General features: G+C 41.4%; 1 protein-coding gene across 1 annotated transcript in view; it reads right to left on the bottom strand.

The window, feature by feature from the left end:
• Positions 1-14,577, bottom strand: part of sfrp5 (secreted frizzled-related protein 5) — a 15,710-nt gene extending 1,133 nt beyond the window's left edge. The window contains exons 1-3 of the mRNA XM_089012318.1: positions 13,667-14,577; positions 5,545-5,622; positions 1-1,709 (exon numbers count right to left, since the gene is read on the bottom strand). The exon at positions 1-1,709 is cut by the window's left edge and continues 1,133 nt beyond it. Of these exons, the coding sequence (XP_088868444.1) occupies positions 1,381-1,709; positions 5,545-5,622; positions 13,667-14,225 (966 nt within the window). The 5' untranslated portion in view covers positions 14,226-14,577 and the 3' untranslated portion in view covers positions 1-1,380. The remainder of the gene's footprint in view (positions 1,710-5,544; positions 5,623-13,666) is intronic.
• Positions 14,578-15,039: the final 462 nt, after the last annotated feature.

Genomic DNA, 15,039 nt, shown 5'->3' on the forward strand with positions numbered 1-15,039 from the left:
ATTTGGGTGAAGGTTGCAATTAGTGATAGAAGCTCGGTCAGGTTAGTTTTCAAAAATTGCGGTTTGGTTTAGCTTTGGAGTTGTGAACCACTTTGAGACATGCTTATTCATATTTTGTGCGCCCTTTATAGAAGGTTTCGGTCCTGGCCTTTTCATATAAAATGCCTGAATATAAAAAATGAAGCGACTGCATTTTCCCGTTGTATAAGCAGTGTCTGAAACTCATGACAAAAAGTTAGTGGACACCCGGGCAGACAACTCTGAAAAGTTGCCCATAAAGTTGCCTGCCCGATTTTTCACAACTTAAAACACATAAAGACGTCTAATCGCCCCAAAAAATTAAAACATTGTTGCGAAGTTGAAAGTACCAACCACAAATGCTCCCTTGCCTAATTTATGGTAAATATACCTTGCTGAAGAATTTGCTCCAGTTGTCGTTTGTCGTCGTGGTGTACAATGTAACATTTGCGATGTGTTGTCTGCTCAAAGCTGCGTGTACTCCACTTTCTAGGCGGCTTTCAAAACTCTGAAGTACACTTTTCAGTCAGGGTGTAGTCCGAAGCAGGCTTCTGATTGGCTGCCGGTGCCGAGTATGCAAATTTCCAAACAAACGTTTGTTTGGCTCGTAGCATTTTGTTTGTGGCTTTTGGTTTATTGAATAAAACAAACGTTTGATTTGAAAAAAAATATCGTTTTTCTTTTTTTTCTTGAAGAAGTTGTCGGCCATCTGGGCCGAGACGTTTTGAAAGTTGCACGCCCGACGTAAAAGTTGTACGCCCCGGGCCACCGGGCAGACACTATTTCAAACACTGGTATAAGCCGCACCCAAAAGCCTTAATTATCTTCAAAAGATGACCTTGCGCCTGATATGCAGGTGTGCCTTATATGTGAAGTAATATTGAGGTAGGTCTCGCAACTACCGTCAGCAGCCACCTACTCCTTTTCCCGTCGTAGAAGAAGTAGTGCGTAACCCCAGCCTGTACTGTATCGCCTTATAATGTGGTGTGCCTTATATTTGGAGGACGTTCATCTATTTATAGATTATGTTGGGAAAACGTTCTTCATTCATTGAAGATGCACCTTATACACCGTAAAATACAGTATTTCAATCAATGTAAAATACATCAGTCTTCTCCCAATTACAGTGCATCACTTGTGCAAAATCCTAATAAATTGTCACGAGAACAGCATCCTATGTTGACACAAAAATAAAATGTAACCCTATTCCCATTTCATGTTAGAGATGTCAAAATAAAAGTTTTACCCGATAGTCTTTGGACTTTGATTTCGGCGATTGTGGAATCAAGGGTGGTTTATGGAAATTTAAATCATGAGAATATACAGTCGCAATGAATTGTGCAGGCGGTGCAGCGACTTGCATCACTGGAAGACAGTGTGGTAGGTTGGACACTGATGAGACTTCATGTACTTGATGGCAAACTTGAGATCTTTGCTCTTCTTATCCCATTTGTGGATAGACATGAGCAGCAGTTGTTGGTCCACTTTGCGGCCCATGATGAGGAAGTTGGAGGTCAGGCCGTCGAGCTGCGAGCACGGGCAGTTTGCCCCATTCTTGATGTATAAGACCAGCTTCTTCAAGTCCTTTTTCCGTAACACGCCCTGTTTCAGCACTTTCTTCTTCTTTTGGGCTCCGATCAGCTTCTTGTCACCTTTCTCATTTTTCACCTCCTTGATTTTCATCTTAAGGACTGCAAAGAAAAAACGATTGTAGTTTGGTGAATCCGACTTGCAGCGTTTCACACGGTGTTGTCGTTCACTCAAAATAATCATTTGGTTTAACTGACATCAGCATTAGCCTGGTAATAAACACAATTTGTGCTTGCTGTCAAATTAATAATACCATGTTTCAGGACTCATTCGATATTTGGCCATATTTAGACTAATTACCGAAATGTGATATTTTTATTCCTCGCTCTCCGATAATAAATATCAGGACTTTTAAAACCTATATATATATATATATATATATATATATATATATATGCTGTGCTTGGGGCTGATAGTAATTGGTCTAGCATGATATAATTTAGTGGGAGTAAAACATTTACATAACCCTACTTACCTTTACTCATTTCAAACCCAGCACTTAATTATATATATGAATGATCAGCTTATATATATATATATATATATATATATATATATATATATATATATATATATATATATATATATATATATATATATATATATATATATATATATATATATATATATATATAAATGCAATCTGCAATTAAGTGCTGGGTTTGAAATGAGTAAAGGTAAGTAGGGTTATGTAAATGTTTTACTCCCACTAAGTTATATCATGCTATACCAATTACTATCAGCCCCAAGCACTCTGTTTTTGCATGTTGTAAGCCAACGCATGGCACATTTGGGTCTTGGTATCTTGTTACCTTTACATTTATGGGGCTCCAAGGAAAGTTTGACAAGTAATGTGAAATCCTCTGGTGGCACTGTGTTTAAATAACACAACATAATGTCAAGTGCAGTTAGGACAGATTCTCTGAGGACAACCATAATTCCACTTTGGCCCTGGGATGAAAACTAGCACCATACCCCTCATTAAAAAATAAATACATTATGTATGTGGGTAAATGGTATGTAAATGGAATGAACTGAAGACGCTAATTTTGAGGGTGGGCCTTCAGACACTGTCAACAGAAGGCACATTTTATTTTGGGAGGGTGCAACTGCTGGTGAAATGTTCCTAGAGAAAAATGTGCATTGCTTGTTTGCAGGCGATGTACATGTATTTGACTGTGAAGACAGTGAAACTCACTCCAGACGGGTACAATATCATCTCCTTGCATAATTTTTTCCCTAGTAGAATTCTTTTTTTAAGGCCTAATCGTTCCTAATCCCACCTAGATTTATTGAAAGTTTGTCTTTTTTTAATATACTTGCACTCCTGCCTTTTGACAAAGTATGTTTTAAGAATGCAGAGGTCGTTCCGAGAAGACTGGACCCTATCGAACCAATAAACTACCGACCCTTACCACCCATCGAGGCTGACGTTCAGAAGCGCATAGCTTTACTTTCGGAGAGACCAAAATGAAACTGCCTACGACTCGAGACAGAATCCTCCGGGCGAACTGTCTGACAGCTGAAATTAATCACGCGGGGGGCAGAAGGGGAGGCACGAGGGTCGTTGAGAACCATTGCCGTGAACTGCTTGGAAGACGGCCATTTCACTCCCCGTCTGACTGTCTACTGTTCCATAAACATCTCCTGATATGTGTGCACTGCATGTGCGGAGATAGCACCGTTACGAGGTGGAATGTGCGCTATGCCAGCCTCATATGTGCCATCTGACTCCTTCCCAAGTGTCTCCAGTAGCCTTAGTATGAAAGAATACATCCAGGGGGTGAAAATGACTGCTTGATGTCTATCACAATGACATGAAATGAAGTACTGTGAGACACCTGGTCATTTAATTCGTCTAAAAACGGTATATTATACATGGTCATTCTTTAGGCCCAAAATGGTATACTGTACGCGGTGGTTGTTTTCGGACTAAAAATGTAAAATACTTTGCATGGTCGTTTTTTTAGGCAAAAAAAATGCATACTATACATAGTCACTTTTTTCGGTTAAAACGACATGCATTACATTGTCGTTTGTTTTTCCGGCTAAAAGTGTCTTACTACATATAGATGGGGTTTTTTCAGCCTAAAAAGGCCTTTCTCTCCATGGTCGTTTTTTTTTGGCTAAAAACGCCATAGCCGTTTTTCTTTTCGGACGAAAAAAAAACGACATATGAAACATGGATGGGTTTTTTTTCGGCTAATTTTTTTTTTTTTTTCAGGCTACAAATCACATACTATACATGGTCATTTTTTCAGTCGAAAAACAGCATCCTATACATGACATCCTTTGTATCAGGCTATGTTTTTTTTCTTTTTAAGTCTGCAAAGAGGACAACACATCAATGCTGTGATGTCACAAAACTGTACTGTAATCTTCATAATGCAGGAACCACTAAATCCTGCATAATTGATTTTTTTTTTAAATACGTTCCCATACACCGCCCTACCCACTCTTGAGGACTTGCACACTGCAAGAATCCAAACTCGGGCGCGAAAAATCCAACTGGACCCTCCGCACCCTGCCCACCACCTTTTCCAGCTACTCCCCTCAGGCAGGCGCTACCGATCCATGCGCACCAAATCCAGCAGACATTTAAACAGCTTCTTCCCCCAAGCCATTAACTCTTTGAACTCTTTCAACAGTAGCCAAAATGGAACTGTATAGTGCCACTTAGCAGTTTTTTTTTGACGACGATACTACTGCAGCGTGTTCTACCCGAAACAATTTCCTTGTGTGTTCTACATACTTGGCAATAAAGATGATTCTGATTCTGATTCTGATAAAGAATGTGGGGAAAGAGATCAGATATGAAAAACGGTAACGTGAAGCAGACTTGAAATGACTTCAAAGGAAACACGAAACGATAACAAGATCAAACTACAATCGGCGATCACAACAGCATTGCAGTCATCTGCGCCTTCATTTCGCCATGAGTAGCCAGAGGAATCTCTTGCTCATGTTTCACGTTAAACGGCCAAGAAGAATCCCGACATTGCATTTTGATCCTCGGTTGGGCAGTGATTTTTAGTCCTGCTATCAATCAGCCAAACCATTTTTTTTATTTGAGTGGATTGAGTCGTGGCGAAGACGTACTTTGCGGTCCTTGTTTAGACGCTTGCAAATGTGATTTGCAGTGCAATGGCTCTCATTACCATTTTATAGGTTGGCGCACCGCTGCCAAACTACATACTAGGGGACCTTTGAAAGAGACGAGATCCTTGAGGAAATACGGTTCGCGTCGCTGGTGAGGTCTCATTTTAGTTTTTCAAGTTTGCAATAATTGCTTTAGAATGTCATAGTCATTGGAGGCGGAAAATAGTATTTTGGGTGTGATTGTGTGCTTATCAGAAGTACCCCCCAACATAGTTTAGCACATTACATCATGTACGACATTTAAATTAGATTACAATATTCTGTATTATTTAATTTCCCGCGACCATTATTGCTGCTGACATAAATATCGTCATTGTGGGATTAATAAAGCAAACCTTATCTTTGTGGTTAGGGCACAACGTGTCTGGCAATTATGAAGAAAAATATGATTTCCATTCACAGCCATGTTTTTTACAAACTACATTTATGATCATGCACATTTTCCCTCCTTCCTAAAAATCAAAAATAAATAAATTAATTAAAAAAAGGGTCCCATCATCTTATGCCATCCCATGTGGATAACAAATGTTATGATTATGGTTTCTGAAGAATATTTGCTCATTATTTGCTCATTATGTTTGAATTCTGCAGTGTTTTACTGATAATTTACAAGCAATGGAGCCAATAAAGTTTATGCTTTTGTTTTTTTTTTCACAGCTCAGACTGCAAGCTTGTCAAAACAAAAGACAAAAATATGCCCTACCGTGCACTCTCTCCCCCACTTTTTTCTTTGTTTTTGTTTTTTTTCTTTTTTTTAACCAGTGCTGCTATACTTACCAAAGTCACTGGCACAATAGTGCTCCATGATGTTGTCTGCTTTGAGCTCGTTGTCACACGGGGGACACACCTTTGACACTAAGGGGAAAAGAATGAAAAGCGACGCGTTAACGGCGACTCCAGAGAGCATGATCACAAATTTCATTAAGCGCTCGCAAGGAGAAAAATAGCTGAAATCTGAAAGCCACATCTGTAAGAATTCATTAGGTCCTTGACCCTCCTTTTTGGAGCAACGCCCCCTCTCCGTCCCTGTCAGAAGCGATTTGCACTGCAAGCCTCACACACTCCAGCACACTGAAAATATTTTTGCACTGAAATGACGCTGCAAAAAAGGCTTTAATTATAATTTAATAGAATTTTAAGTGCATATTTTGGTGGCAAAGGTGTGGTCTTGAGAATAAACACTTCTGGTGGGGGAAGCCTAAAACGCATACTGTGAATCAACAAATATTTGTACATTTTCGATATTGTGGTAGGAGGGTGTTGGGGGACTTGATTGACTGTAATGTACCCACATAGGAGAGGAGACATTTATATTTGCAGTTTTATTTCAAGTACGTCTACCAATAAATGTCATGAGTTTTTTTTCTGCCTGGGATGATTTTTTTGAAGCTGTTACACAGTATAATAATTTAACTCATTCACTGCCATTCCCAAATTTATTCGGGAATTGAAAACATGACGTAGAGCGCCATTCCTGAATTTCTTCAGGTTTTGTTTTTTCTTGTGCGGGGGGTGGTGGTGCCGATAAAGTGCTGGTCAAACCTCTGGTAATGTTTTTGAGGGGACGGCATTTGCCTATTGTACAGCCCCCCCCCCCCCCCCACTTGCACATCATATTACTCCAGACCCATATAAATTAGGAATTAACTCTTTTTTCTGAGAGACTAAGGTTTCTTACGCTGCATTGAATGTTTATGTAGTCCTCAAACTCAATATTCTGTCGGTCCTGGAATTTGGGTGAAAATGACAAAAACCTTGGCACTGGAGTGGCCACGTTTTTACACATTGCCTGGCAGTGAATGAGTTAATGTTTACATTTATAATTCAAAATAGAATTGTAATAGGAAAAAAAATAAACAACAGCAATCTTAAATATTTGAATAATTATCTAAATAAGAATATACCACTTTGTACATACAGTATGAACTAACATAATAGATATGTATTATAATCGAGCAATATAAATTGGAAATGTAAGGGAAACTGTTTTTCAATCCAACTTTTGCAGACAGATTGGCATGAAACATGACAATTTTCTCTCAATCTGATTAATTTTGAGCAACGATATGATCAACTCCACGAAACCCGAGAACGCAGTTATGGCTGAATGTATTTCATGTAACCCTCTCACACAAACCCGTTGACTAAGTGAGAGAGCATGGCAGGAGAATGTCAAAAAGAGGGGGGCGGAAGGGAAAGCGAAAAGTGTCTGATTTCATCTTTTTTTTCTTCTTTCGATATTGCCTCAGTGTAGTATCGCACATATTTCCCGTTTCTCCACCTCCGAGTCTTCCTGCCACACGTTTACAGACTGGCATTGTACGCACGCACCATGCAAGCACAGTTCAGGCTAAAAGTCAGAGTTGAAAGGTTATCACCCAGCCCAAACTTTGGTGTCTGGCCCGATAATGGGAGAGGTCAAAGTGCGGCATGCCTCACTGCTCAGGTCGCGGCGAGGTGAGCCCCCTAACGAATACATTGGAGGCTGTCTTGAGTCGACTAACTGCAACTTTCTCCCACCACCCCCTCTGCCAGAGAAGATTTAGTGTTATAATGGCTTTGGGGGAAGCCTTCTAATTGTGCACATTAGAAAATAATGGTTGTGCTACAAAACAATTTAGCAATCAAAACAGTGTATATCTGAAAATGATGCTGCATTTATTATTGCTCTAAATCCTGTAAACCTGTCATTTGCCATAATGCCATCTTCAGAAGACTAGTTTTACTGGAGTTTAACACTTTCAGGAATAGAGGTTACTATAGTCATGTGAACAGGTCATATGGTGCATGAGAGGGTTCATGGTATTCCACAACGGTAGACATCACATCCACACTACTTAAAGAATGAGATAACTTTGCAGAAGCTGCTCCACATACACATGAAAGATTTTTGCATGTGCTGACCATTCCCCGAGGCTTCAGGCGCGCGCGCACACACACACACACACACACACACACACACACACACACACACACACACACACACACACACACACACACACACACACACACACACACACAAGGAAGCTGAGTTGCGTCTGTTTGGTACAAAGCAGTTACATCTTATTCTGGCTCTGCAGTAATTCAGCCGAATTTCCTTGAGGTTTGCGTGTTGGCTACAGGCCCACTTATGTCAGCTCAAGAGTTTTGGATCGAAAAGCCACGTTTGGATGCCTGCAATGTTGTGTCTGTCCGAGGCATCATGTCAGTTGTGCTGTCCAGAGATGTGCATGCCAATGATTTGTGTACCCTTTCAATGCCGTTTGTCATTACTTTTGGACAACCTTGACTTGCAATGGATTGTGTTTATTTTTGTCATATGCTGGGAATCAGCAGAGAAACATGGTTAGATACTCACCATTACCAAAGAGAATTAGAAGTGGCCATTCAATTTAGAAAAGTACACGCCTCACTCAAAGAAATGCCTCCTTTTTTTTTTCTTTTTGCCCCCAAAGATAACAGTTCGCAACTTTGATTACATCAAATCATGACACGATAATTCAGACTTGGACATTGAGAAGTTACTGTACCCACTGAACCTATTTGAACTTGTCACTAACTAAAACAGGCGCAGTCTCGCCGATGCATTTATTTGTGGCGTTTTTTTTTTTTTTTTTTTTTTTTTTTTGTGTTCTTTTGACTTCAAGACGGCGCCGCGAGAGTGGCTGCCTTTCCAGCAGCTCATGTATTTTGTTTTTCTACTTTCATTCCTTTCATCACTTTGCTGCTGTGAAATGTAAATTTCTCCACTGTGAGACTAATAAAGGCATATCCAATCCAATCCAATCCAAACGGTATGTCGTAAATGATTTCTCTACCAAGAGATGAAATTTGACATTAGCATGCCATGCTTTAGTACAAATAACCGCTACATACAAGTATACACCTTGCCTGCACCCTAGTAAATAAACAATTCAGTCCTTTGGAGCGTAAAATTTCAAGTGAAGCACAATATAAAGACAATCATTCCAAAATAAATAAATAAAAAACAATTCCTTTTTGGCTTTTCTCAATGTTCCCTGTACTCACCGATCAAAACAATCAGTTTGTCAAATACCCTACTGTGATGTTTGGCATCCTGAAAATAGGACATGCAAGTACAATCAACCATTCATGCGCACATTCATGTGACTATTTCAAGTCTACACAGAAGCTAAGGTGAGTGTTTTTGGAATGTGGGACAAACCCAGTTTGGCCCGGGAAAACGCATAGACGAGTGAGGAGAATTTGGCAGTTCTTGGGAGAACCGGTAGACAGCAGAGAACAGATTTCTATTGTCTGTGACATTTAAGATGGTAACATTTTGATGAAGCATTTTGATGAAGAAAAGGGATTTTTCCAATGAGAAGAAATCAGCAATGGGTGTCATCTAAGTGTTCCTCTTCTTATTTTCCTTTCATTTGTCGCCACAGCGAATCAGTGTACTCCACCCTCAGACGTTTGATTCGCATGTTTCTTTTGGCCAAGCTTTTACGTCGGATGCCCTTCCTGACACAACTCTCTGTATTTTTTGGGACTGACACAACACGACACCGGCTTGTGTCCCCTTGTAGCGACAGAAAATTCCTCTAAGATAAAATATGCCATTTCGAAACCTATTTTGATTTAGTACACATAGTGACATTATAATATTTTGCCTTAACCAAATAAATTAAAAGGGTCTACTGACGCAGCCAATAGCAAGCGACCACGATCTGTTGTATTCTAGGAAAGTCAAGGTAAATTTGCGTCATCTTCTTCTGCTTCGTCCAAGCCTTTTATTTTCATAAGAAACAATTCTAAAATAATATCTAATATACTCTTCTACTGACCTTCTTTAGTGATGCCCAAACCAAAGACAAGCAGATTTCACAATGCTGTCATAGGATCCCTTGACATGTCTTTCTACCTCATCCCCATGAGCCTGTGCGTGTGTGTGTGTGTGTGTGTGTGTGTGTGTGTGTGTGTGTGTGTGTGTGTGTGTGTGTGTGTGTGTGTGTGTGTGTGTGTGTGTGTGTGTGTGTGTGTGCGCGCGCATGGATACGCGAGTGCATGTGTGTCTGTGTGTGCAGCCGGCACCACCCGTCTAGACCTCATACTTTTTTCTTCCAGTGGACAATTTGGTGAGAAAAATTCTTGGATGAGCTCCTTATACCCTTTTAGATGTGTGTGTGTGCGTGTACGCGGGGGTGTGCATGAGTGTGTGCGTGTTTGTGTGCATATGCACGCGTACGTGCGTGTGTGTGTGTGTGTGTGTGTGTGTGTGTGTGTGTGTGTGTGTGTGTGTGTGTGTGTGTGTGTGTGTGTGTGTGTGTGTGTGTGTGTGTGTGTGTGTGTGTGTGTGTGTGTGTGTGTGTGTGTGTGTGTGTGCGTGTGTGTGTGTGTGTGTGTGTGTGTGTGTGTGTGTGTGTGTGTGTGTGTGTGTGTGTGTGTGTGTGTGTGTGTGTGTGTGTGTGTGTGTGTGTGTGTGTGCGTGCGTGCGTGTGTGTGTCCTGGGGAGAGTCTCACATGCTCATCTAAGAATTTGTGTTTCCTTTCAAAATGTCAGCCCATGAGCCTACGGGTGGAAAGTGATATGGGTTCCTTCTGATTCAAACATCTAATCGTTACATTGCAGTAGCATGTACTGTAGTTGTTTCAACATACAAGCCAATTTCTTGGGTGATAGGATCTTTGGACATATTTGCACTGCCTCCCCCCAGCAACGGAGAACCTCTGATTATTATTCAAGTAGGAGTCCTCGCTTGTTTTGTTTTTGGGCAAAGTGGCAGAAGAAGGTTCCTCTGTGTTCGAAGAATGGCTTATAAGAACCGCATCATGTCACATACTCGATTCCCATCCTATAAAAACAGCATGGGCATTTTCCCTAATGGAATAAGTCAGCTCTGCATAAATTTACCGCAGGATCTTTTCCCACTGTTATTTTGTGGGATTGCTGTCACTTGGCTGTGAACACTTTTGATTGAAAGCCAAGATAAGTTACACGCATTTGATTGACAGCCCTAAAAATGACGTTTTGATGTTCCTGGCTCCCAATTTACTGAATCCCTGAGCATAGAGTATGAAGCTAATTTTCCAGCTCAATGAAAGTATCCTACTTTAAATGGAGCATTTTGTTCGATTAAATAGAATTAATTCTATTCATAATGTAGGTGAACTCATTGAGCATAAAGCAGATAGGCGATGCTAATAGCCACTTGAATTCAATACATGGAAAGACAACAATGGAGCAGTCGCTATGAGTGAGGCCTTATTAAAAGTACCTTTTCTTTCTCATCCGCTTCCTCATCTCCATCACTTTTGCAATCAGCCTCCTGGCTGGGACAATCACACTCTTTCCCATTCGGTCCTGGCTTCCCCCGCCCCGGCTTGTCGACTAATTACTGGCAGCACAGTAATTGGCCCTCCTTGCTAATTGGCCTGCTGACTGCCAGGACCTGACTAAGGCACAGTTGAGTGAGACAAAGAGGGGGCGGGAGGGAGGTTCGACTCCACCAACTCTTCCACTGTTGAGAGAATCCCATCACCTCCTTCACTCCCCCTCTCAACACTCATCACTATTGTCAACATGCTGCCCAAGTAGCCCGGTACAGACAGCAATTGTATGTTTAGTTTCCTCTCTCTCAAAGGGTTTTTTTGTGTTAGATGCATTGCCTCTTTCAAGGAGTCTAGATAAACTAGTCGTTAAAAAAGAAAAAAAAAACATTCATGAATGTCCAACTAAACTGTGAAGTGTTGAGTCATGTGATGATTAAAAATGATTCTATAGATAGATGCATACATTGACCCCAACTTTTTCTTCAAAGAAAAAGAAGCATCAAATATGTGGCCAATATGAGATTAACTTTTTTTTAATTAAAATAACATTACTTCCTGGATTCGTTGAGTTTAAGATTTAGATTGACAACCGTAAATCCAGGGCTTGCAATTGACTGTTTTGCTTGAGAAATCTGGAACCCTTCCAACTATTTTTTTCAATTGCTGTTTAAAAATGTAAAAATACATCCGAAATATTCAAATCCTATGATGTATTACCACTGAATTCAAGCACAAGAGATTTGTATCATCCTCGATTGTGATTGGTCAGTTTTACCGCTATTGGAGGCATGTATGAAAAGAGACTTGATTTATTCTGCTACACCAGACTCCTTAGGAAGATGACACCAAATGTTCACTGGTCATTGATTGCCACCTCTTTGCATCAATAGCTAACATTAGCAGGCAAAACCACAATGAGGGAATGATTCCTATACAGAAGGCTATAGTAAAATTTGAAAAGGTTACCTAAACCATTCTTGAAGGAAGCAACCAAACTTTGATCAGATCCAACGAATAAATGTAAAAATAGCCAAACTATAAGTAAACCAACCAAGTTTATCATCAATTTGTCAAGCGCTTCCAACCAGAGAATGCAAAATACAAGTGTGGACAGAGCCTCGATGCTTTCCACCATTGATTGATAAATCGGGGCATTCCTTCAAGCGACAGGACATTTTCTCCATCCCCTCACCTGCCGGCTTGATAGATGGATTGTCTCACAACGGGCAACAAGCTGCATTGCCTTTTCAGTGAAGCTGTTGAACAAAACAGTCCATTCGTCTTAACTCACTGAACAATCCGGCAGCTGGAGTCTCTCAGTCTCCGGCCACTCGTCTGTCTGTCTTAGTCCCCGGCCTGAGGCAGCTAGCGTTGGCCGGGAGCCCGTCTTTCACACTTTGACGTAAGCACGCTGTCCTTCTGACCTCTCACTGCTCCTGTCTTCCTCACTGACCTCCTCTGGATTGTCTTTCACTTCAAATGTCAACGGTCATCAGCATGAGCCAGGAAGCAAACGTATTGCATTTTCGGAAACGTCCTACTTTATAAACTGCAAACTGATTTACGCCACGTCTGTAAGCAATAAAATCGGAACTTGATAGTGAAATGTTAGTTGATGTATTGAGCTATTTTTGCACAAGCTTTTTGTGCGAATTCAACAATGAAAATAAGAAAAAAAGTCACCAGTTCCAATGCCACACAATCATAATTTGGATCAGCGCCAAAGCAAGAGTCTTGAAAATCAATCATCTCATGTTTAAAACTGTTTTGTAATGATTTTGACGCTATATTTTCAACAGTTTTGTTCATTGCCCATTCTCTCTCTCGACAAAATGTTGTGGTGGCGGGGGGTTGGACAGCATACTTTTACTTGGAAGTGTTGCCATATTTTGAGTGAAAAATCCATGATTGCTCAAAAAGATTTTTTCCTGCATATCTCATGCAGTATCTCTCCACAAAGGAAACATCTTCGCAGGGCAAACATGATTTAAGTGAATTTGAGATACGAACTCCAAATTTCTCTCACTTTGCTTCTTCTACTATTTGAACAATATTGTATGTATTTATATATTCCTGCTTTTACCCCTTTCGGTGGACTGAATGACAATAAAGGACATTCATATTTGGTGAATAATTGCTTAAAAATCCATACAGGTTTGTGCAGACAATGCCACGTCTGACTGGACCAAATTATGACTTTCTGCAATATTTAATAAATAGATAGAAATGCCATTGCCAAAATTTAGAAGCAAATGATGAAGTGTGTAACAGGAAATTCAATGAGAACACAACATTTGATTCACTGACAAAATTTCTAAACACGTGTAAGTGTAAAGTTGTGTATTTATTTATTTATTTATTTATTTATTTATTTATTTGTTCATTTATTTATTTTGCATGCTTTAATTTCTATAGTGGAAAACCCGTTTCCTCATGCTGAGGTATGCAGTCCATTTTTAAACGTCTGCTGATTTGGTCTTACCTGGTGATGGCTGAAAATACAAAATCTTCGACCTGCTTGAGGTGAGCGCTGTGCACTTTATCTCACTTGTAACTGAGTCAAAGCGTCAGTCTGCGCATTAGACTTTAAGCATTTGCCTACCTGGCGGTTGGGTAGCATGGTTGGCGGTGAACTGCATGGGGATGCACAAGTCGTTATCAATGGGAAACTTATCACACGTCAGCATCTCCGGCCAGGGGAAGCCGTAGGTCTCCATGACGGGTGCACAGCTGTCCCTAACGGCCTCGCACAGTGATCGGCACGGGTAGATGGGCCGGTCCAGGCACACGGGGGCAAACAGGGAGCACAGGAAGACTTGGGTGTCAGCGTGACAGCGTTTGGCCAGCAGCGGCACCCAGCTGCCTGCCTGCTGCTTCACCTCAGGCATGGTCTCGTGGTCCAACAGGTTGGGCAGCCTCATCTTCTTGTAACCCACGTTGTGGCAGAGCCGCAGGTCTGCTGGGATGTCCACGCACTGGGGCTGTTTCGTGTAGAAGCGGCCGTTGTGGAAGTTGTCCGACTGCCAGCTGTAGTAGTCGTACTCGTCTGCGGCCAACACGGTGAGGAGGAGGTGGAGGAGCAAAAGGAGCGACAGGCCCAGTGGCATGTGGAAGGAGCGCTGGTTTAATGCCCAACTGGAGCTCTTTTGTCCCTCTGCCATACTTTTCTTTTTCCCTAAGCTCAGATCAACAACTCAGAAAGCTTGTATCCGTGTCCAAGGTGTCCAAAAAGTGAATCAAGTGCACCCGTTGTAATCCAAAAACTTTTAATTCCCGTTCCACTGCTTGACAGTCAGCCTCATAAGCACACTGATGTACCTCTGGGTCAGTGTTTATATGTGCATGTAGCAGTGTTTGTGAGTGTGTATGTGTGTATGAGTGTGTGTTTGTGTATGTATGCACAGCCTCGGGTGACAAGTCAAGGAAGGATGCGCACACACAGCTTACTTGATAAGTTCTCCTGTAAAACTGTCACCCTGCTCTCTGCTCTCTCAGTATCACTCTGTGCTTCTCATGAGGAGTCCCGAGGCTTTAAGGTCCTCGGGTGGCCTGCCCCTTACCCCCAGCAGCCTTCCAGTCCATCCACCTTCTCACTGGCCTCTCCGGGACTCACTCAGACACAACCAAGCCAATCGCGACACAGGAGGAGGTTCCCACCGGCGATGGGAACAGCCCTGATCTTCCAGCTAACCCCTCCTCTTAAACCAAAGTGAGAACCAACACTTTGCAAGATACCCAATTTGGATTTCTTGTTTTATAACATTTTCCTCCAATCTGGGCACTCATTTCACCCACTTAGTCAGAGGAGGGCTGTCATGCATCTGCTCCGTTCCTTCTGTCATATGTCAACTTATTCAGAGGTTTGCGCAATGTAGTACGTCCATGCGCAAATAACAAATCTGCTCACTTCATTAGCGCTCAAAAGTCTGGAAATGAAAGCCTCTCATTTGCACAGACAGAACATTTTGCAAGCAA

Source organism: Hippocampus bargibanti, linkage group LG13 (assembly GCF_051943395.1).
Source record: "Hippocampus bargibanti isolate YZ-2025 linkage group LG13, ASM5194339v1, whole genome shotgun sequence".
Taxonomy (NCBI): Eukaryota; Metazoa; Chordata; class Actinopteri; order Syngnathiformes; family Syngnathidae; genus Hippocampus; species Hippocampus bargibanti.